A 23,684-nucleotide genomic window follows, 5' to 3' on the forward strand; every position below is an offset into this window, starting at 1 on the left:
GCTGCATGAAAAAAAGAGATTATGGCAGATTTCTAACTAAGAGGTGCTTCTATGTTTATTTAATGCACAGACATTTCATTGAGACACACATACAAAAACAAGATGCGGCAGACATGAAAACTCAAACATGGAACAAAAGTCCAAAGCAAACTAATAATACTGATTGGTGTGTCTTTTTTGTTGCAATTATACAAAACTGTTTTCCAAAACCTATATTATTTTGCTGTTCAACTGTTTTTTAATATTGTTTGTTGCCAGCTGTCTGCCATATTGTTTCCTGTGGCATAACAGCTAAATTACCACCCGTGGGAGCGATTAACAGTCCGGTGCAGTGCAGTGCATTCTGGTAGTTGTAGGTGATCTTTCTCTTGAGCAAAAGCAAATGCCACAACCCTTTTTCTGTTTTCTCTGGTCATGTAGCACCAATATAAAAAGTATTTGCATCTTTTTACTGCATAGATAGTGCAGTTTTATGTATGTACCATCTTTGCAGCATTGAAAAACATCTTCGAGCTCCTTGCTTTCAGCAAATGGCAAATATTGAATACGACTCTGACAAGCATATTGACAATTTTTGTCAGCTATTCTGTTGTTTGGACTATGGCAGCCAGAAAAAGAAAATTCAGAGAGACTGCAGTAAGAAAATTAACCTGAAACAGTAAAAGCGACAGGGACATGTCACTCCCATCCCCAGTGGAAATTTTGCTTACATACTTACTTTCTTCTCATAATCCAGAAGTTGCTGTGAGAGCTGCTCTGTGGCCAATCCCATCTCACTCTGTAGGAGTCAGATAGAGGGAAAAGCAAAGTTAATAGCATTGCTCTCTGTAGCTTCTGTTGTTGTCATTCTCCCTCCAGCCCTTGAAGGAACAAAGGGAATTGTTTAAACAACAGGTGAATCACAGTTCAATTGGAAATTCCTTTGAAAAAGCCCAAGGTAATGGGTCATTGAAAAGCCAACTCTACCAGTGGACTATTATTGGTTCAGAAAAGGTCTGACATCATGTTACATAAGTTGTGGATGTTGTCGGACAAAAAAAGGAAGCATTTATTGTGGCTGCAACATTTGAGTCAAAATTGTCTACGCTCTGACAGCACAAGAATAGATTCACAGTACTCACTGCACATCACACTTGAGTAAATTGTGTTTTAAAGCACAATGCAATGCCAATTAAGCTGCAAACCTGGTTTCAGCTGTCTCAATAAGAGACTTCAGTATATAACATTTCATTAGTCAATTAGCATTTGTGAGGTTGCAAATGTGGGTGTATAATGTCACAGTGTTTGTTCATTTAAAAGCACAATCTTCTCTGCAATTTAACAATGCAAATATTTGACCCAACTCATCTTGAACCAGGCAAATTACAGTAACTCCTGTTCAGATGACAAAAAGCACCCACCTCATTCGCGCTGCAATGAATAAACAATTAGTTGCAAACTATAAAATCAGTAAAAAATATAATTAATTGGTTTGAATGTTTTTAAATAAAAAGAGTGAAAGAACTTACTTACACGTGACAGTAAACTGAATATATCTAAATTGTGTACAAAAGACATTTGAGGATATCATCTCATGTAGGTGCTGATTTACAGACCAAAAAACTCATCACATTATTAAGATAATAATCGGCACATTAACTGACAGTGAAAATAATCATTATTTGCAGCCCTATTCCTCATCTATTGAGTCTAAATACATATGGCACAGAGCCACATGCGGCTACAGGAGCAGTGTCTGCATACGTATGTACATCTGTTTGTGTTGTGTTTAGTACCTGGGCTCCAAACACCCGCTGCATCGATTGTAGCAGCTGGTTGGTGTAGTCTGTAAGCATACCAGCATCTTCCTCAAACACACTGAGCAAGGAGCGAGTCTGTGGAACAAACAATCATACACTCTTTTGGTGAATATAACAACAGCTAGAACAGATGAGAGAACAGTCAAATTAAGTCTATGTGAAATAATAGTCACATGAGCAATGAAACAGGTATTTCTTCCTGTAATCATTGATCCAGTTTAAAGGTCCAGTGTGAAGGATTTAGATGTATACACTGGCAGAAATTGAATATAATATAATAAGTAGGCCTATGTTTTCTTTAGTGGACAATTACCTGAAAATAAGAATCCGCATGTTTTGCTTTTTTTTTTTATCTGAGAATGAATTATTTGTATCTACTACACAGAGAGAGGGTTCCTCATCCACAGAGTCCGCCATCTTGCACCGCTATAGTTCTACAATAGCCCAGAAAGGACAAACCAAATACTAGCTCTAGATAGGGTTGTAAACACACTAATTTTTAATGCTAAACTGCTTTATTCAGTGTTTTTTCCAGTTTATATCAATATGTCCATTTGTTTTGTAGAGGAATAGACCTCTGCGGATAATTTGTCTCCCACTAAAAACAATGAACACTTAGGGAATCCTCACCGCAACGTCACACTCGGCAGACAGGAGATTTCACGTGGTTGCAATCTGAAATCCTCACTGCTAGATGCGACTATATTGCACACACTGCTCCTTTATAAGATCCCCTCTGACTGCACTTCCAACCTAGATCATGGGAGTTGTCATTACATGACAAATACATTCTCAAGTTTATCTGAAGTTCATATGAAGCGTCAGCAGTCTGAGTGGCTAAGTGGCTATCTTGTAAATTAACAGCATTTTTATTACAAACTTCCCTCTACCTGAGTTCAAACATGTAAGTCATAAAAGGGATGTAAGAACATTGCTGGAAGTGGAAAGACTACATAAGACACTGAGTCAAAGAAATGAGGGTAGCTGCAATATGCAGAGGCATATGGAAAGTGCAGCTTTGAAGTGGCATAATAATTTTACTGCAGGCTGGCTATGCAAACTGAGAAAATCCTGACTAGGTGTAGGTTTTTTTCATGAACAGGTGCAGCAAGACACACAGGAGAGGAACACACCCATCGGCTAAAGTTTGTTTACAGTTGACTCCAGGTTGACTTTCACCAGAGAAGGATTGAGAACCATTCCACACCCAAAGGAAATTATTTGGAACAATGTCTGTGTTTACATTTTACTTTAGAAAGACACCAGGCCCATTTCTTCGTGGGAGAAACTGCATTTTCAGGGATAAAAGCATCAAAAGAGAAGTACCCCACGCCCCCCAGCATTGGTTGCACTTAAGCAGAATCATCAAAGAGGTCAGCACTTTGTAGGAAAAGAGTGATGCAAGGGACAGCTGTAATAGACTATATTATACGTGCATAATAACAAAGGCGGCCCTGTATTTCATTTCTCTACCACTGACATCCATGCATGAGGCCTTATGCTCTGTTAGCAACTTTCACACTGCACTCCAGACCTATAAGCATCGAACAACATATGGTATTCACTACTGACAGCTGACACTGCTGCCCTGTTGCAGGGTATTGACTAATTCCAGTGGCGTCCGATAATGGAAACCCCTCCCATACCCTGTGAATCAGGCCCAGTTCGGCTACAAAGCAGGGTCTAGCCTCACAATGCAACTTCACGCAACATTGTTAAAATTAAAAGATTGCAGGAGAGTGATTCTGGTTGAGCTATGGTCGTGACATCTTCCAGAGTATATTGTGTTTAAATGTTCCAGATTATCAGAGACAGGAGCCTTGTGACGACCTAGCTTTGCAAACAAAACAGAGGCACATAAATGCCACATAAATTATGACAAACTTTACAAACTACGACACTGTTTCCAGCGGTAAGGTGCAGCCACTCTTGACAGAGGTTTACAGTACATTACCAGTACAATGTGTCAAATAGCTGGGAGCTGTCATCGTTTTGAGGAAACCGCCTACAACAGGAACAAGACATTGTTTGGGCTAGTAAGCTAACTCCAGCGCTCCTAATGTCTTTTTGTTTGTGACAGTTGTGTCCTCAAACGTGATAAAACCCACACAGGCCTACCTGAGGACTGTCCTGCAAAGCGTCCTCCAGGAGCAGTTTGTGATGTACGGCCGGCATCTTGTTAGCGGTGGAAGAGAAGGAATGGGAGCTTGAATTATTTAGAGCGTTGACTCGGCTTCCCGTGAGCCTCTGCGCTGGTGAGAGGAACACGTAGGAGTTGGAGGCGGGCCCGGTCTGATCTCATCCCAGAGCAACTAGTGACCTGTAAAAACAGCTGCACTTTATCTCTAAAGTAGATCTTGGTATGATTTTATGTTTATTCACTTCTTGTGAAGTTGTGGTGTGTTTTATGTATAGGGGCAAAGTATAAGGCAAATATTGGACGGGCAGGTTGAAAATGAAAGCAGATGTAGGCTCGGTCTAATGTTTTCACCATTTTAGTATCAACAGCGACCCCATGTGGACAAATGGAGAATTGCGGAATTTTAATTACAAAATAGGATATGAAAAAACTGTTAGAAAAATGACTGATTGCGCAACATCACACCATCACAATATAATACAATTTTGAAGAGAGAAACAGTAGGTAGTTGAACAGAGCTAGTCTTAAATATTGTGTTAAAAACTTTTACTGAAATATAGTCTGGGCATCATAAATAATGCACTTTAATTTACAATGTAAAAATACTTTATTTCAAGTAAAGGTTCTGCTCTAAAAGGCCTATTTTAAAGTATAAAAATATCATCAGTAAAATGTACTCAAAGGATTCAAAGTAAAATTATTTATCATTGAGGCAGTTTGGTCCCCTCTATTGTAATAGGCTATTTCTAAATATTATATTTTCTGGTTGTGATACTAATGAATTGATTTTGATACAGAAGAGTCCAAGCAGAAAATACCATCAAATGGTAATTCTGCAGTAAATTAGTATGCAGTTTGACATGGGAAGATGTGTCTGAAAATGTAGCTCATAAAAAGGAAAATGAGATTTGAGAATAAGACACTCTTTCAAAAGTTAAGCCTATTATGGAACAAATAGGCAACATTGGAAGAGGGGGAGGCACTGATGTAATACATTTTGAGCATCAAACAATTTCCCGCATTCTGGTGATTTTTTTATACATCAATTTGTCTCTTTTCTGCATCAGTATATAGTATGTTGTATGGGGGGGTACACATGCTCAAATTGATCATTGATTATTAAATAATTATATAATTGATTTTGAAATAATTCTATAGTCTACAAAAATACAGAAAATAGCTCTGATTTTCCCTAACCCAAGGTGATGTCTTCAAATGACCTGATTTATTGTTTAATCCCAGAATTATTTCTCTTCACATGGAACGTCAAGTATGTATTCAAGAAGTATTTAGAAACCTAGAATTACCTGTCAATTTCTGGGTTTTTTTGAAGGTATGATTAAAATAAATGCAATTAAAAAATAGTTGAGAGGTAGCACATGAATTTTAAAATCACATCTACTCACTCAATCCTGGAAGTAGTCATCATCCAGCTCTTGTCTTGTTTTGTCTCAGCCACAATTGCCTAATTATAGGCTGAGCACGTGATGTACCGAATATTGTTGGAGCTGCTGGTTCTCTAATTACTTCACACTTCCGACAGCGGCTGCACACATCCACAGAAAATAAAAGCTTGCTTGACTCATCCCATCCTGGGTGATAAAGTGAGCTATTTTGCTCTCCAAATGTCGGATATTCTGACCCACTGTGATCTTTCTTCTTTTACTTTCATGTAATAAGATCTAATTTACACCTGCAACTATAGTGTAGTTTGCCCTGTAAAGCCAATGGTAACACAGCTCCAATATAACAAGATGACACCTCTTCCTTTGGAATGATTAATTTATTATTAGAACCTTTATTTAAACAGGGCAGGCCATTCAGAGCAAGCTCTCTTATAAGGACGCCCTGATTACATTACAAGTAAAAACGACAATAACCCACTGTAATACACAGACAAAATATGAGAAGTGTGGCTGATACTTAAGTGCGCATTAAAAGCAAAAACACACAGTAGGCACTGCATACATCAACAAATACACCAAAACATCAACATATAGGACAACATCAACTCAAGGAAAACACATGCATTCACTGTGCTCTACGTCCGTCAGCAGAGATTTAAATGGTTTGAAAGGAAATTTGTGCATCTAATTTTAAGAGCTGCTCAAGGTTGTTCCACTTGTGTGGGGTATAATATAATATAATTAAAAGCTAATTTCTCAGTTTCAGTACTGACACAACCAACTTTCTCGTACAGTAATGATGCGTCATAAAGCCATCCATACTTATAAATCTAAGGGCAGAGTGATAGACTGCATCATGTGGCGTGGGGGTAGAGGAAGAAGAGCGCATATAATTTACGTCACCATGGTCCATAACAGATAAAAATGTTGAACAAATTGCTTTCATGCTTTGTTTCTGTAAAAAATAAAGATAAAAACGCCAGATAAGAGTGTTTAAGAAAACCAAGTCAAGTGCTTGTTCATGTCTCAATATTTGTATACTGTCTTAATCATTTGGCAGTTTAGATTTGAGTTGAGTTTACTGTCAATCTACAAACAGCACATTCTGACTCTGTTGTATTTGCACTGATCCAGTTCACAATGAGTTTAGGTGACCTTTGCACAAATGACATATACCTCAGCAATTTTCTAGTGGCTTTATATAGATATTGAGTGATATTGATATTGGTGTAAAAGTGACACAATATAATGTTTTATTAAATACACGTTGAAAAGTAAAACAAATCTTTTTTTAACAGCTTTTTACCACTCTACTATATTACTATTATACTGTTGGTATGTTCAGTGTTGTTCTGTTTTAATAGTTAACCTAATGTCCTTACTTTTGCTTCATTTATCTGCGTTAACTGTCTTGTGATGCACTCAGCAACATCTGTTTTGAATAAAAAGAAAATAATAATAAGAATAACGTTGATAATTATTATTATTATTATTATTGTTAGTGGTAGTAGTAGTAGTAGTAATGTGTAAAGTAATATTCTAGCTTTGGAAATTAGTTTTTTGCATAAATGGATTAAAAATGGTGGTCACATTTCGGGGTGGATCTCCCTTGAAAAAGAGCAACATTTTTTGAGGTCTGACACTTGTGTTATGATGTCAAAATTAATAGCTTATGATCGGGAAATCTGACAAATAAATAGCCTACATGACTAAGTAAAATTGTAAGTCCCTGAAATAAAAAACAAAAAACAAATCAGTCAATATCTGTATTGTAAAATAAAATTGCTAATGGTGATAACATATTGACAAAACTGGAGTCAAACAAGGATTTTTAGACTAGTAGTATGTTGTTTCACTTGTATTTTTTGGCCATTCTTTAAACCAGTATTAGAATAGTTGAGTTTGCCACATATATTTTACCACAAGACAGCACTGATAGCTTCTTCAGCTATCTGTTGGGTAAAACTTAAAAGCTTTATAAAAAAAGTTTACATGTCATGTAGTTGCTATAATTCTATTAAAGATATAAATTCAAGTGGTTTAGGGCATGCTGACACTACAAGGTGAAAACATGTAAAAACCTCCATTCTAATGCAATCTTTAAACTAATATAATGTTTTATAGCCTTTTATTTATAGTAAAACTGTAAAAAGAACTGAACTATTGTGACTTTCCTGCTTCCAGTGCAATCTGATCAATTTTTAACAGCAATTTCATGTTCTAGGAAGAAAACTATAATCTCAGGATAATGTCATTTAAGAAATCCTCAAATGCATACACAAAAAAGGTAACACTTAAATTGCCTCACTTATTTATTTTCTTTGCTACGTGACATTTTAGGTATCCATAATGGTATTTGTTGTGACCTGATAATGTAGGCAAGCCGTGACAAGCAATGCCTCCTCATCAAGCTCCCAGGCAGCCTGAGCAGGAGCACATTCTTTCCTCCCCAGTGGACTTGTGTAGTTTAATTGGTGAAGTTGTGGCTCTAAATTAGATAAGGCATTGCAGTTCTGACTTTGATAATTGTGTTTGCTGGCGCTGCTAAGTCTGGCCTATAAAAAGAGACGCTTGTCAGTGGAACTAACCTGGATTTCACAAAGCAGTGATTCAGCTGATTGGGGAAACACTCTCAGGAGACAGTGGAGAAGAACTGTTTGAGTGCAAAAGCTTGTGACTGGGACAGTACATCATACAAGTACATGGATGTTCCTTTCTTACCCTTTCTTCCTTGTAGAAAAGTAGAAGTACTTTATGTGGCCAAAATGTACATTCAAAAATTGTATTATAATGTTAGTATGCTCTCAGAGGTAATGCTAACATGTTTATGTTTAGGTGCAGGTGAGGGTGTAATGCTTATTATGTTCATCATCTTAATTTAGCATGATAGCATTTGCTAAACACAAAGTACAGCTGATGCTCATGGCGGTGTGATTGGTTTTGCAGGTATTTAGTCATAAACCAAAGCAAAAACTATTTTCAAGTTGCTGAAAGGTTGAGGTTGATTTATCGTGAGGGAAACGTGAATGTGTGTTTTAAATTTCACAGCAAAGTTGCTAGGACACAAGTGTGAATGTAAAGGTGGTGTGACAGAAAAAGTCACCAAATAAGTGGAATTCATCCAATAGTTGAGATATTACAAAAAATAAAAATAATAAATAAATAAAATAATTGTAAAAACACCAATTTGTCTTTCAACTTCAGGTTACATGCTGGACTGTTTCGTGGCTCTCAGCAGAGACTCCATGAAGACACAGCGCTCAGCCTGTGATATACGTAGATACTGGACCCCGAGATGGCACCCTTTCAGTCCAATGAGAATTTCTCGACTGGTGCATACACCAAAAACTTTCATTCAACTGAAAATAAAAATATGCGCAGCACTGTTTCTCCTGCTTGTCCCGCCACCACAAGTTGCCTGGCACATGGACTTTACATCATGATGACATCATGGTTTATTAAGTCGATTTTCTTGTTTCAAGAGAAGTTTTAGAAATAAAAACCCTCCATGGATCAAAAGAGTCACAAATGACCTTGACTGCAGTTTGAGGTGTCAACTGTTTTACTGTAATATTGCAAGTGACCACTGGGAAAAATTGGAAGCAAGGCTTCTCTGGGGCCTGGCATGGCCGAGAAAAAAGCCTAGCAGATAACCCCCAGGCCCCCAGAAAGTCTGAGGAAATCTTGTGAGGCCATTGGGCCCAAAAAGACTTTTTCCCAAAGACTAACATTGAGAAAGAGATGTCTGTAAATCAGTAAATACACTTTTCTGAGTTTTTTTTACATTTCCCAATAATGTTGAACTATTCCCTCAAAGCAGATTAAACCATATCTAATCTCATACATAAGTGGAAAATCAACTTTTTCTGTACAAAATGTATACCACTCGAGACTTTCCAGGATTTTGTGATACAGCATGATTTCATTTACTTAGTAAACAGCATCTAGGAAGAGCCTGTGGAAACAATAATAAGCCTTTGTGGCCCACAAAAAAACATAGAAAAGAGAGGAGAAATTCAGACTTTTGTTACGAGGCTTTGTCAGAGACAGAGCATGTGTCACTGAAAACTTCCCAGAAGAATTTTAAAAATAGTGACTCTCAGCCATGCTCACATCTTAACATCATCTGATGACACCACTGACTGAATGTGAGAATTATTTTCACCAGTGCTAATGCAATGCATCCTGCCATCTTAACGCCACTCACATGACCGCAAGGCACGAAACAACGTCACAACTGAAGAAGAAGAGAGTGAATTTGGATTTATTGGGGTCATTTTTAAATTGACCTAAACATGACCTTTGCCATTTTGTTACAAGGCTGTGCAAGGCTTTTTCAGCTTGTGTGTGTGTGTGTGTGTGTGTGTGTGTGTGTGTGTGTGTGTGTGTGTGTGTGTGTGTGAGCATAAATGAAGGTTCTCTATGTTTCAGCACACAAAGACAGTTTGAGGATTTTACAGGATGTGTCTCTCTCTCTCTCTCTCTCTCTCTCTCTCACACACACACACACACACACACACACACACACACACATAGGCTGATATATTGATGCCTTAAATGCATTTAATTTTTTTCCCACCTTTATATAAAATAGGAAGCTCCCTATTGGTCGAGTCTCACCCCACCCTCCGCCTCCTTTACCCTGGTTTCCCGGGAAACCATGTCAGGGTGGAGGAAAAGAGCAAATCATATGAGGGCATAGCATCTTTCTCTCCCCTCTCTCTCATCCCCTCTCCAAGCGTGTGTGTGTGTGTGTGTGTGTGTGTGTGTGTGTGTATAAAAGCTTGTCTCTCCATGCTTTCACAGTCTCTCAGCTCTCCATTGCTTTGCTGGGAGGATAGGCGCAAGACTGAGGAGAGGGGAGGGGGGACACGACTGAAGGAGATCCCTGTGTTATAGTGGGAGACATTTCTTTGACCTTCCTCCTTACTTTCTCCCCCTCTTCTTATGTGTTTTGGGTCTCCGTTCTTCCCTCCTCCTTCTTCTTCATAAGCGTCTCGGCTCTGCTTGGACGGTGGCTGCATCGATGCAAAATGGGTTGTGGCAATTCCTCTGCCACCAACACCTCTGGAGGGGGTGAGTGTTTGTAAAGAAACTGTGTATCTATGTGTGTGTGTGGAAATCGTTAAGTGCGTGGGAGAGAGTTGCCACTGTATCTGCACCCAGGGGAGAGGGTGTTTTGAATGTAAATGAAGTGTGTCAGGGTTACCCTTTGCATTCAGCGTATGTCCTCGGATGTGTTCATGTGCAAGTGTGTTTTTGTGTGTGTGTGTGTGTGGCTCTCAGTGTTTTGATTCCAGTCATGGATAGCCGTATATCATCATGTATATTTTGGTCTCAACATTACTGTGAAATTCAAATTTTTTCTTTTTTTTTTTACCGCCTTTCCAATGTTCATCAGTTTGCAGCATACTGGCTCCCGCTCTGAAGTGTGTGTATGCGTGCAGTGGTATCCTGAAGCTATGTGTGGAGGGTCGATCATGAAGGGTTTCCCATATTCTAGTAAAAGACACCAGAGTAGCAGCATCAGGGATGTACCGCTATCATATTGATGACACTGAAACTGTTCAAAGGATGTCACTCTACATTAACACAGAAGCTATACATTCCCTCCCTTGGTGTGTTTGCACTGGTTTCCATGGTTTGAGCATGAAAGACAAGCAGCTTTAGTGACATTCACATGCCTTTGTCTCCCCACTTGACCAATCCTGGTTGTGCCTGTAAGCAGGGGGTTTTGAAATAGTCTATCAATGGGCAGGTTTCATTCATAAAGCCTTGAGGACACACTTGAATGGAGAAAAATATTTTATCATGAGGTTTTACTAATAATCACACAGAAATGCTGCTTTATTATGGATTGTCCTCAGATAACACATCTCCCTCGGTAGATTTATCCTGACACAATACCTGTTTTAAATTATACTGAGCAAATCTCTGGGCACCACAGTCAAATTGAGGTAATAATTAGATTGAAGTATCTGCAGGATTACCTCACCACTGCTGCCCATTAAAGCAGAATGGTGTGTGTTTGTGTAAATGTGTGCCTGTGTGCTTGCAGGTACCTAATCAGTGCTTGCCAGGCTTCCTAACAGAGCCACAGAAAGCATCTGGGAAGCACGACCCAGTGTTGTCTTTAAATCTGATCTGCTTTGACGTTACAGTGTCTGCAAACAACATCTCAGTAGGTGTCTGAGATTGTTGCGAGTGTGAGCAGCTGTGTTCATCTCTGTGCAGCAGGTCTTACCCATTTTTTTTTCTCTTTCTTCTTAGAGGTCAGCGTTCAGCACAATATCAAGGACGTATGACATCCTGTCACTTTGACAAATGTGGATGTATTTGTACATGCCAGCTGACAACTGTCCAGAGTCTCTCCACATAATTATGTTCTGTAAAATTGATATAGAAGCACCCTGCTGCTCCTATTTTAAAATATTTTAACACAGGATGAATAATTGTCTCACTACACATAATATTAATTATTGTAAGTTTTAATAGAAGGAATTATAATTGCTAGAAAACTCTGCACCTATTTAAGAAGTTAAAGATATCCCTATATCTATGTAGGCTCCAACTACAGAATATAAGGTGTTATGACCAATTTATCAAATATGTATATACTACTTATATATGCTACACAGGGGTGTTAAGATAAAGTGTTCCCACACTTTCCTTTTCTGTCAAGTTTAGATAGCAGTGTGTCCTATTTTATATTATCCTTAACTCGAGATTACAATTGAGCCGAATACTCGAACGAAAGGTACTTTTTACTATTATAAGTGTAATCTTAGTTAAATTTGTCAATATCCGTACTTGTAATGAGGGTAGCATTTGGGTAGCTGCGTTCAGTCAGTTATTCTTGTGACCAAAATGGATCTAAAACTATAGATAGATAGATAGATAGATAGATAGATAGATAGATAGATAGATAGATAGATAGATAGATAGTCTGTCATTTGCATTACCATGTTGCTACAGAATGAGATAACCAGTACTAGTTTAGATAGGGCTATTCACATTTTCATGTTGGCCACTGATTTTTTAATGTGACAGTTTATTCAGTGCTTTATTCAGTGTTTCCATAGTTTTAATCACCTGGCACATTTGTTTTTGAGAGGCTGAGAATTTGACTTCCAGTAAAAACCTCCTGAATGTTTACATCTTAAGTTATCAGCGAAAAAAAAAAGGTGAGCACAAATTAACAGGTGCTAGGCTAGTGGCCCATCTCTGACAAAATAAGCAACATCGGAGAAACACTGATTTGTGACCTAAAACTGCTTTATTTAGTGTTTTCACCCATTTTAATCACCTGTTTCGTGTCTTTTTTAAAGAGAGGGACACTTCTGCAAAGAATTCGGCTCCTGATTAAAAAACCCTGAACAATGAATACTGAAGGAAATTGAAGGAAAAAAAACAGTTTCAGCTGGTTGCAATCTGCAATCCTGACCACTAGATGCCACTATATCCCCCTAAATCTTACACACTGCTCCTTTAATGCGAGATATTATTTTAATTAGGTACATTAATAAACATTTAGACCTTAACGACCAACTACATTTAAGAGCATTATAAAGCTTTTAGTAAATGTCTATTTTTATAGATGCCTTATAGTAGGGTTGAAGCAAAACTGTAGCTTCCAGGAAATCTTCTAGTCATACAAGAACTTTTCGATTTCAAGCCTCACATGACCGCATGGTGCACTCTAAATCACATTGCTCATCCTTAGTCTTATGCACCCAGATGTGCGCCATTGGATATAAATGAGCTTTTGTCAGGATACTGAATAGGCCCCTGTGTCATATCAGCAGACCCAAACATTTACCATGAAAGTCCCTCCTATTGCCTTTTACAAGGATGAAATTTCCTGTCTTTCTGTGTAATGATGTGAATGTGAATCTCGATTTTGCTGCCCTTACATCTTATTCGTATAGTGTTCTTTTTTAAGGTACATTTCTGCATTAGTATAATAGGGTACAGCATGAAGAACCAATTGAAGAGCAGAGTGGAGGCTTTTGTTCCCCTGCTGTTGATACTGTATATTTTCCAGCAGGATGTTAAATTACTCTCTTACTGGATGAATTGTGGTCTCATTTCAATTTAAATCAAGCTTAGTGGACTGCCTGTGGTTCACCAAAGAATGAGCTTTTGTTGGACAATTAAAAGAGTCAGCATTGGGGTGAGTATGACGGGTGTCACTGGGGTGGCATATTATACTGCCTACATACATGCCTTATATTAGTGTACAGCATGTTCTCTGTTACCCTCAAAGCCATTTTTTAAATAGAACCCTATATAACCCCATTGCAAACTTAGGCTATAAAATAATAATAAAAATAAAACTTAAATAGTAAAAAACAAAACAAAAACATAGAAATGAAATTTGGATTAAAATTAACTAAATATATCAAAGACAAATCTGCTCATTCTGAAGAATGTCAATAGATTTTCCCTTGGCAATCTTTAACGAGCACATGTACATCCATAATCTTTAATATGTGCACAAAGAAAAAAATATCTATACAATGTTTTTTTTATTTTCAGTTCTTCATTTATTCAAAAAACGTGACACATTTGGACCACATTTTGGTCTTCCTCAGGTAAAACAGGTACATATTAAAGACCTAAAAAAGACCATTTGTGATTGAAACTTTGCATGGTGCAGCTTAATTACCAAGCTGATGGGTAAATTACACAGTAGCCATGCATTATTTTACAGTCTTAATGTATGTTAATATGCAAAATAAGTAATAGCCAAAGATATCATGTAAATGTTGTAGAGATAAAAATGTTAGTATAGTATATCCCTCTAAAAATATCACAAGGAAAAATAGACCCGACTTTCCAAATGTCATGGGACAAAATGGATTAAATCCTGATATTTACATTTGGGGGTTATGGCACTCAAAAAATGTACCCACTGATTTAAAGATGTCTCTTTCTCAATGTAAGTTAATGGGAAAAAGTCTCTTTGGGCCCAAGTACACAACATGACAGACCTGGGAGTTGTAATTCCACTGTGTGGCCACTACAGAAATTGACTTCAAATCCTGGCACAGTAGGGGCCTGGCAGGGAGAGGGACAAAGTCTGCCTCGGTCAGGGTCAATGGATTGGTCAAACAAATACAGGACTTTGACCAAGGAGACTGCTGTTTGTGCCCCATATAAAACCAAAAGTCAACATTTGTCATGTATCAAACGCAAGTCAATTCATGTACCTTACTGTAAGATACACAACAAATATACTTATTTTGACCAAAACCACAGTCTTTTCTTAAACCTAATTAAAGCACGACAGTTTCACAACGTTAACTATATCTTTAAAATTGCTACTGTTAACAGTCTTAAAAGTCATAGTGGGATTTATGGGCAAATAATCTTAATTTTGCAGATTGCTTTCCATCTGTAGCTATGGACAGTCTACACACTGAAGTCTCACATATCTGGATTAAGACAGAAGGAGATACATGGAAATTTCCCAGGTGGTCTCATTTGGAGCTCGCCAAAGCTGCCACACCTTCCAAAACTAGCTGAAGGACCACATCTTCACCTTTGTCACTCTGAGCAGTTTAACAGAGTGTTAACAGTGTCATCTTAAGTGTAAGTCATTAATTGACTATTGTGGCATGTTCTGAAATGATGAGCAGGGAGCTGTTAGATAAATCGTGTTTTGAAGTCTAACGTATTACAGAGTGCTAGCTGTTAGTTGTCTTGGCTTGACTGTCTTTGTTTTGAAGTAATACCCATCTCTCAGTGCTTTTCATAATGAAAATTAATTGAATCTTTTCATCTGTTTTCAGGGCCAGCAGAAGTCTCCAAAGATGTGTAAGTACATCAGTCATTTTCTGTCTTTTTGAAGTATTCATGAAGCTCATCTTCTTTGGCTTTTGTATGTTCAGATCACTTTGTGAGCCTTAATAAAGAGCTTTATACTGACCCATTTAATATTCATGCAGTATTCTCTACAATGACATTACAACAACAATAATAATAATAATAATAATAATAATAATAATAATAATAATAATAATAATAATAATAATAGGTCTGACTAACAAGCACTTCAGTGCACACACCAGAACCTGACAGTAAAAAAGAAAGATTCTGTTATTATTTAAATTACTGGTTGTTGTACACAGCAATAACAAAGACCTATATTTTCCTGTATTTTATTAATCATTAGTTGAGACACAAAAAATGAAGATTTGTTTTTATCCTTCATTATTAGACATTTAGATATTACTGATACGGCCTTTGCACATTGAAAACATTACTTGTACATTACATTACTTAACTTAATAATGTTAAGTTTTGCCACCCAACACTTCTGTGTATTGTTTTTCACATTGAAATTATACACATTGTCTTTGGTATATATTGAAACAATGAGGGAACTGGCATGTTTTTTTCATATAGATAGAGCAGTTTGAATATTTAATTTCAGATCCCTTTCAAAAATGAATATAATTGAGAATACAACTTAATGTTTATATTGTAATATTATTTCAGCTCTTTGGAGAAGCGCTTGTACAAGACTTGGCTCTTTAACTGCCAATTTTGTTGCTTTGGTTACAGCACATGCAAAAAACTGATATGAACATTGTCTTTTGCTTGCTTTTGTGATAATGACTGAAATATTTTTTTCTTTAGGATATGCAATACAAATCTGTTTTGGAAATGATTGTATTTGTATGACTGAGTAACCGCTTTTTTTTAGATACTGTATGTTGGCAGAATAAGGAGTTCTAATGATCCATAGTTTGATAAACGCATTACAAAATTATTTTCACTGCAAAGCTGTCTAACCTTTGCTTAACAATATACCAACACAGAAAAACACAGTGTTCACTGTATAAAGAGAAACTGACAATCAATGGTGGAATGTAAAATATAAAAAAAATAAAATATAAAACTACAACTTAAATGATAAACGATTTGAGAATTAATTGGCACCTTTTTTGATAATGATTTAAAGGTAATTGGATGACTGGATTTGCAGCTTCTCCTTTTTAAAGACATTTATTTCTTCTGGCTTTAGGAAATTCAGTTCAGATGTTTTTCTGTGAAATGCCTTTTAGAGGACAGGTTGTCCTTTGCCATGAACAGTTCACTTTTTTTCTGAGCTATGGGAATGGCAGCATTTCCAAAGCACTTCCAGGAATCAGTGAGTGTGTATGTGTTTATGTGGACATGTGTTAGTCATGTTGTGGGGACATAAATCTATTTTTGCAGTCACATTCTGGAGACTCAGCTTCCTTTTGGGGAAAAAAGGCAATTCCCCATAAGGTACATATTTAAATTTTAGGGTAAAGTCTTGGTTATGGTTAGGGCTAGGGTTAGGGTTAGGAGTTTGGATTAGGGTCAAGGTAAGTCTACAGGAAATGTATGTGAGTCAATGAAATGTCCTCTAAAGTGATGGGAACACAACTGTGTGTGTGTGTGTGTGTGTGTGTGTGTGTGTGTGTGTGTGTGTGTGTGTGTGTGTGTGTGTGCGCGTGTGTGTGTATGTGTGTTTGTGTGTATGCTCCTTGATAACCATCTGAGCAGCCAGCACAGGACCCATGAGAGCTGACAGCAGCACACCAATGACTCACTGAGGCTAATCACAGATTCCTAGGACTGTACCACACAGTAAAATATAACACACACACACACACACACACACACACACACACACAAACAGAAACGCACACGCACACATGCATACACATGCACGCACAAGCACTCACACAAACAAGAGATTATTGGTATGTGAACACAAGATTGAGGGAATAATTCACTCCAAAAAGTGAAAATAATGTTATTATTTTTGCTTGCATTGATGGAAAAGTAACAAATAGTGAATACAGTGTCAGCCCCAGATAAAATACAAATTTAAAAAATCAAACAGACAACAGCAAAAACCCTGAAAACTGAGGTCATTAAAAACTGGTTGTTCAGTAGCCTGGGCCCACATCTAAAACAAAAATGGGTGGTTCTGTCTGATTATCAGTTGTTCAGGATGCACAGATTGGGAATTGGCAAAATAAAGGGAGCTGAAGTGTGCAGACTTCCCTCTGTTCAAAGAAATGGCAGAATTCCCATAAGTGCTAATGCTGCATACCTCCAATGTACTGAGCGAATGCACCTCCACAGTCTGCTTTTTAGTGATCATCAGTGCATATGTTTATTTGTTATTGAGATTTTATGTCCTCTGTGCTCCCATAAGAGCTGACCTGACCTGTGGTTCTTCTCTCAATCAGGACAGAAGATCCCTCGGCAGACGATGAGAAAAGAAGGTATTTTCGCAATTTCAATATTTTTTTTCAATAAATTATTGGCTTTTTTGTGGTGCTGGTGGGTGCATTTAATTCTATCATTAAAGCTGTGTAGTATGTTAATTATACAATACAGTTCTTTGCTTTTGTAGCATACAGATGTAGATTATATAAAATGCAAAAATGAATAGGCTTTTTTCATATAGACGACATTTTGACAAGCAAAGGTGTTAATAATAAGATAACCTAAATGATGCTGAGTTGCATTTAGCTGCTTTGGTTTCAGGGTCTTGGTATTGCGCATGCTAGCTAACTGTCATACTGTTAACTTACTGGGACATTTCAGTGGATAAGAAGTTATAGTTATTCTTTATTTTAAGTTATGGTTACTACTAATTATTGTCCATAATTGTCAATAACCAACCCAGTCAGCATAAAAACATCCGCATGTTATTATGTAGTAAATGCACTGAAACTTTACATTAAAATAATGCTGTGGTCAATGTGTGTTTAGATTTATGCATAAAAACTACTTAGTTAAGGTTAGGAAAAGATGTTTCGGCTAAAACTACCCAGTTTTGGGGGCAAGATCCCAGCTAAAATGCTGCAATGTCCCTGTAAAAAAACAGGCTTTTTGTTGCATTTCAAAAGAGCAGCTGTAGACAGGTGACTACAAAACACCCGCACCAAAAAGTATGCGAAAATAACATCTTTGTGGTTTGCAGAAACATACAAGGCAGACATTTTCTTCTTGCAGTTTCAAATGACAATTATGAAATCTATACATAAAAACAGATTAGTTTTGGTACAGTGGGTAGTGTCCTTTGCCAAATCCTTCATTTCTCTTTTTTTTTGACAGATGTGATATCTTCCAAGAACACTTGGAAAGATATAATGAGCTAATGCTTTGCTAAAAGCAGAAGCACCACAACATAATTCATCCCCTACTTTTTCTTTTAATTGCTACCTTGTTCTCCTCTCAGGAATTATGGTGGCGTTTATGTAGGTCTACCAGCAGACCTGACCACTGTGACTGCCAGTCAGTCCAAGCCAACACGTAAAGGTAAACATCCATAACGCTGAACTACACATTTCATATTCTGAAAAATTGATGAGCATCTTGTAGAGACAGAGCTCGGGGCGTAGAGAGAAATAATCCTTGGTGGCTGAGCCATCACCCCGTGAAAACACGCGTCTGTCTGCCTACAGCAGCTTCTACTTGACCTTTATTTTTAATGAATCTTAATGAGAAGCATTGCCATTATAATTACAGTTTGGCCACTCAGAGTTGTGAGAATAAATATATAAATCACAACCTTTATTTTGATGATGTCAGATATAATAGTGGAATTTTTATTTCCCTGTTGTGTGTTTTTTAATCAGCATGGGCCTCACTAATCATAGTAGTGTTATTCTCAAGTGTTGCATATTACTGATATCTACAACAGCCTTATTTGTTCGCTTATTCAAATATATTATGCAGTGGTATTGATTTTATTGACCAATGTTGATATAACCATTCATGCCTGGGAGATCATACCCGATGGCAGACACAATTGCAAATTAAAGCAAGGCTTAAAGGAAACCAATCTAAGCGCAACTTCAGATTTAGATTCAGATTCAGATTCAGAATACTTTGTTGAGGGGGGGCTAGGAAATGTTACAGTTGCTCTTATAGACATACATTAGTTATAAGAAGTATGAAAGAAAAAAATGCATTTTGCTACACCATAAAATATATACATATAAATATGGAAATATCAAAATATTTAATAAAATATCTAAATATTTGAAAGACACAAAGAAATATATGCAATATGTACAAACATGTGTATCGCACTATAGGTGTGCTTAATATTAATGCATGAATGTAAAGGTAAGAATTAAATAAGAGTGTATTGTACTATTGAAGTATTGCAGTTGAATTGCACAATAATAGGGGGCTAGCATATTCTGCAGTTGAGTATTGCACAGTTGGAAACATGTCATTAATATAGTCATTACATTGTGCTATTAGAATAGACTTCATAATGATAAATTAAATCCCCAAATTTCCACTTTACGAAACAAACTGCTACCTCGCTGTTGTATTCTGCAGCCCTGAATGCTTTCCCCCTGAATGCTTTCCTCTTGTGTTCTCTTGGAGCTTTCCCCTCATGTTTGTCCTTGTGGTCATCGAGGTTAAACATAATTATGAATTGATTAGTTTTTCCTCTGGCACAACAAGTACTGTCTCTTTTTTCCATTGAAGTCTCCTAGTTCAAGCTGCTTGGTAGACTGTGTGGGTGTTTTTTCGAGCACAGTCTTGACATTGAGACGGAAACACAAGAACAAGAAATTTGTCAAATAATTGTCCCTATAAATATCCGAGCACTCATTCTGTTTTTTCCCTCTCTTGCAGACTAGCAGCTGCTGAAGGGAAGACAGCACAGGTACCTTTAAAGAAGAAACAAGGCTGCTTGTTCAGCTTTTAAAATCACCTGTTCCTCTGTATTTCTTCTCTTACAGTGATGCTGGCACAAGGATTCACATGAAAGCAAAATGACTCTATTCTTTGTCTCAACAGGATCCTACATATTCATTTACCTAGAGACACTCACATTACAAGCAGAGAGCATGTAAGTGCTCCTATTCTGGCTCACCACACACTGAATAACGACTCAGGCTTTAACACTGTCATTGAGCGAGGATGTGGACAGCTTGCCGGGGAGCTGAGGATGCTGCCTCATGGAGTCATGGGTGGCACAGTGACGCAGGGATGCACAGCAGAGGTCTGCATACGGCATCCATCATCACCCTTCACTTTGCAAAAAAGATGGGCATCGGAGCGGACAAGCACCCACCCTGGGACTGGCTGTGGGTGCCGGCAACGGGCATTGTGACAGCCATCTTGGCTTCTCAGTCACGGCACTGGAACGTTCTCTTTCTTTCTCAGGAGGAGACAGGGGACCCAGCCAACTAACTAACTAACTGTCTGGGAAACACACACACATTCCCAATAGCCCTCTGCAATAATAATCACTGCTCAGTTATTTCTCTAAGAAGCCATCAATGATTCATTGTGTGGCGGAGGCAGAGAGTTAGAGAGACCGAGAGAAATCGGAGTTTTGCAGAAAGCAGCAAACACATTCCTGTTAATGCATCACAGAATATCGAAGGATTAAAATAGCATTTATTTCAATCAGGGACCAAGAGGCTGAAAATGACACTGATTTTAGTGATCGGCCTAAATGCTAATAATAAGTTAAATCAAGAGTGTTTTAATCAATGTCCCCAAGTGTGCTGCTATTGTCACTTAACTTGTGCCCCATACTGATTACGTAACATCAGCATATGACTCATGATACGAAGAGGATCTCTCTCTCTCTGTCTGCCTGCCTCTCTTTCTCTCTCTCTCTCTCTCTGTCACTCTCTCTTTCTCTCTCATCCTCTCTCTGCAGCATGTTGTTTTTCCCCTGCAGAGCTCTGATTCAAGCGCTTCTGGGTAATTCACACAGCTCTTACAGTCTTTCTCAGAAGCAGAATTGTCACATACTTTGTTCTTATCTGAAAGTATACAATGTGATCTAATGTGTAACAGCAAAAAAGTACCATTAAATTATGTTCAGTTGCAAAAAAAAAATGTGGAAAGTAAGGATACACTGAAAAATGCAGAGGTGGTGATTTTATTTTAGCGTCCTGTTTTTCTTACAGTTTACTGACATTGTTTTGTAAATGATTTCATATATTATGTATCAGACTTTATTGTGAATGTTTTATGCACTATTTAGACCTCGAAGGATAAAGCCGGTGCTATGTTGTATTTTTTCTTATTGTTAACAAATACCACATGAAGACTAAGACCAACCGATCTTGTGGCCTTCAGTAGCTGATGGAGTTGGTTGGTTGTCATGGAGAAAAGTAGGAAATAGGAAATTCTAGTCATATAATAACAGGTAGTTTTCAGTAGTCATATATATTTACATATATCCCGATAAAAACAGGTTACCAACGTAAAGTCATCAGTAATCTCCTAAAACGACTTGATAGGGTAGTTTTTGTTACTTTAACAGGAGTAAATGGGGCTATTGTCAGCTGTGAATAGATGCACATTTGGACTCTAGTTCAGTGACTCCCAACCAGGGCTGCTTGTACCCTCAGGCAGTGGATCCCAACCTTTTTCATTAAGGGACCCCTTTGCTTTCATTGACTTAATGGAAAAAACCCTGACTAAGTGACGTCTTTTAATGGACATTTGGACACATGCAGCAAAGGGCCGGGGCTGGAATCCAACCCACAGCCGCTGCAGCGAGGATATAACCTCTGTACACGGGGCGGCTGCTCTAGCCACTGAGCCACTGGGTGTCCCATTATTTTTTTATGTGTACCCTTATCCTGGGAGATTTTTTTTTCATGTTCATATCTTGATAATAATCTAAACTTAAAAAAGAGTAATTATTTCATTGAGCTTTCCTCACAGAAATGAATCAAATAATGAGATTTACCTGTAGATCTTTTTTAGCTTTGGCAACACCTGATGGGGGGTCTGGAACCCCAGGTAGGGAACTAGTGTCCTAGAAGGTACCCGTGCCATTAGTCCTGTGTATATGGAAGCATTGTGGTGTAGGCCAACTAATTTGAAACAGAAAACAAAATAAAACAATTTGATTTAAAAAGTATAGTATAGTGAGTACAGTAAGTTTAACATAATGGTAAGTCAAGCGTCTGCCACTACAACTGCAAACTTGACCAAACTAACCTAAGCACTGACAGATTAATTTAAAATATACTGTGAATTGTGTTTAATAATATGGAACCTGAAGGCTGGTGTTGATGAAAAGTTACATTTTTAAGGGTGCAGGATTATGTCTTAAAGAAATGGTTGGAAAGCACTGCACATTTACAGCAGCAGGACAGTATAGGTAGAACTATCGGTATATATGTAGGAAAGACCATAAACTGAACAGAAAAAGAAAAACTTGGAGCAGAAAAAAAAAAATCAAAATTAGGTTTTTGACGCTAAAAAAAATTCTGGTGGAGGACCCCTAAATCCTCTGTTTCATATCAGAAACCTCTATCAGGAAATTGGTTATTGTATGGCTGTATATTTGTTAGCAGGGTCAATTCATTGTGGGGGTTTTTCCCCATGGGATTTGGTGACAATAAGGAAACTCTAGAGCCAGCTTTATCTTTAAACAGAAATCTCACCACACACCGTTGTCCCCATTAAAAAAACACATTACAGCTGGGTGGGCATTAGGGTCAGGGCCATTTGTCAGCCAGGCTCTTGACGGCTCTCTCTTCAAATGAATGTACAACATCCTCTAATCACCAGGACCCCAGACGAAGGTGGAAATAGGCCAGCTTTAACCAACTTTAAACACTTGAGATTCAAGAGATGTTCCGTGTTACACAACGCTTAATAAGCCTATGTGTGTGTAGCCTCGACTGCCTCGACTGACCTGTCCTATAACAATAGAGACTTATGTCACGCCTGAACACAGGCTTACTGTTTAGTGTTTGTGTCTGTTTTCTTCAGAATGATGCCCACTAGCTGCCAAGCTCTGTTATCAGTTAACATTGATACCAAGGGATTTGATGCAGTGATCTTTTAATTGCAAGCCATTTGTCAGCTCACAATGTCGCAGCGTTTACACTGTTCACCTGTGGTAGACGCAGAATATACTGCAGATACAAAGAGCTGCTTTATGTACTGTGTAGTTTACAGCATATTATAAAAAGAGCTGCAGTGTGCGTACAGCACCGCAGCACCGGTTTGATTTAGAACCGCGCCTCAGACATTATGTTTTTGGTGTCCCTTTTCCTTGATGTCTACATTTCCTTTCTGCTGCTGCCTCGGTTTTCCTGCCTCAGTCCCTACCAGAGGCCTTTGGCTTTTACAGTGAGTCGTGCTGCCTGTCTCTCCCTCTTTTATCAGCCCCTCTTTGCCCTTTATAGTTGTTCCTCCTGTACATGATGAATGTCATTGCCTTTGCCCTATTCATTAGTCTAACAGGGACAAGGGGGCAGAATGTGGATGAATAACAGTCTGAAGTGAAGCCCTCTATATCAAAATGCCACTGTGGCACATTGTTGGATAGTTGTAGAA

General features: G+C 37.9%; 2 protein-coding genes across 2 annotated transcripts in view; one reads left to right on the forward strand and one right to left on the reverse strand.

Moving 5' to 3' along the window:
• appl2 (adaptor protein, phosphotyrosine interacting with PH domain and leucine zipper 2) overlaps positions 1-4,068 on the reverse strand; it is a 45,927-nt gene extending 41,859 nt beyond the window's left edge. Inside the window, exons 1-3 of the mRNA XM_042495408.2 lie at positions 3,918-4,068; positions 1,776-1,874; positions 719-778 (exon numbers count right to left, since the gene is read on the reverse strand). Coding sequence (XP_042351342.2) covers positions 719-778; positions 1,776-1,874; positions 3,918-3,974 — 216 coding nt within the window. The 5' untranslated portion in view covers positions 3,975-4,068. The remainder of the gene's footprint in view (positions 1-718; positions 779-1,775; positions 1,875-3,917) is intronic.
• Positions 4,069-10,103: 6,035 nt separating this feature from the next.
• Positions 10,104-20,438, forward strand: c25h12orf75 (chromosome 25 C12orf75 homolog). Its single transcript, XM_088080353.1, has 6 exons — positions 10,104-10,421; positions 15,140-15,164; positions 17,582-17,617; positions 18,580-18,659; positions 19,998-20,028; positions 20,163-20,438. Exons 1-5 carry the CDS (start codon positions 10,379-10,381, stop codon positions 20,000-20,002), a joined length of 189 nt encoding a protein of 62 aa, XP_087936479.1. The 5' UTR covers positions 10,104-10,378; the 3' UTR covers positions 20,003-20,028; positions 20,163-20,438.
• Positions 20,439-23,684: the final 3,246 nt, after the last annotated feature.

Source organism: Plectropomus leopardus, chromosome 7, assembly GCF_026936395.1.
Source record: "Plectropomus leopardus strain MGB_pleo_1.0 chromosome 7, ASM2693639v1, whole genome shotgun sequence".
In the NCBI taxonomy this organism is placed as follows: Eukaryota; Metazoa; Chordata; class Actinopteri; order Perciformes; family Serranidae; genus Plectropomus; species Plectropomus leopardus.

Excerpts from the sequence above, each read along its gene's own strand:
- c25h12orf75 (XM_088080353.1), top strand. The coding sequence starts at position 10,379 with ATGGGTTGTGGCAATTCCTCTGCCACCAACACCTCTGGAGGGG. Across the intron at positions 15,165-17,581 it reads GCAGAAGTCTCCAAAGATGT|GACAGAAGATCCCTCGGCAG; the intron begins GTAAGTACATCA and ends TCTCTCAATCAG. Across the intron at positions 17,618-18,579 it reads GCAGACGATGAGAAAAGAAG|GAATTATGGTGGCGTTTATG; the intron begins GTATTTTCGCAA and ends TTCTCCTCTCAG.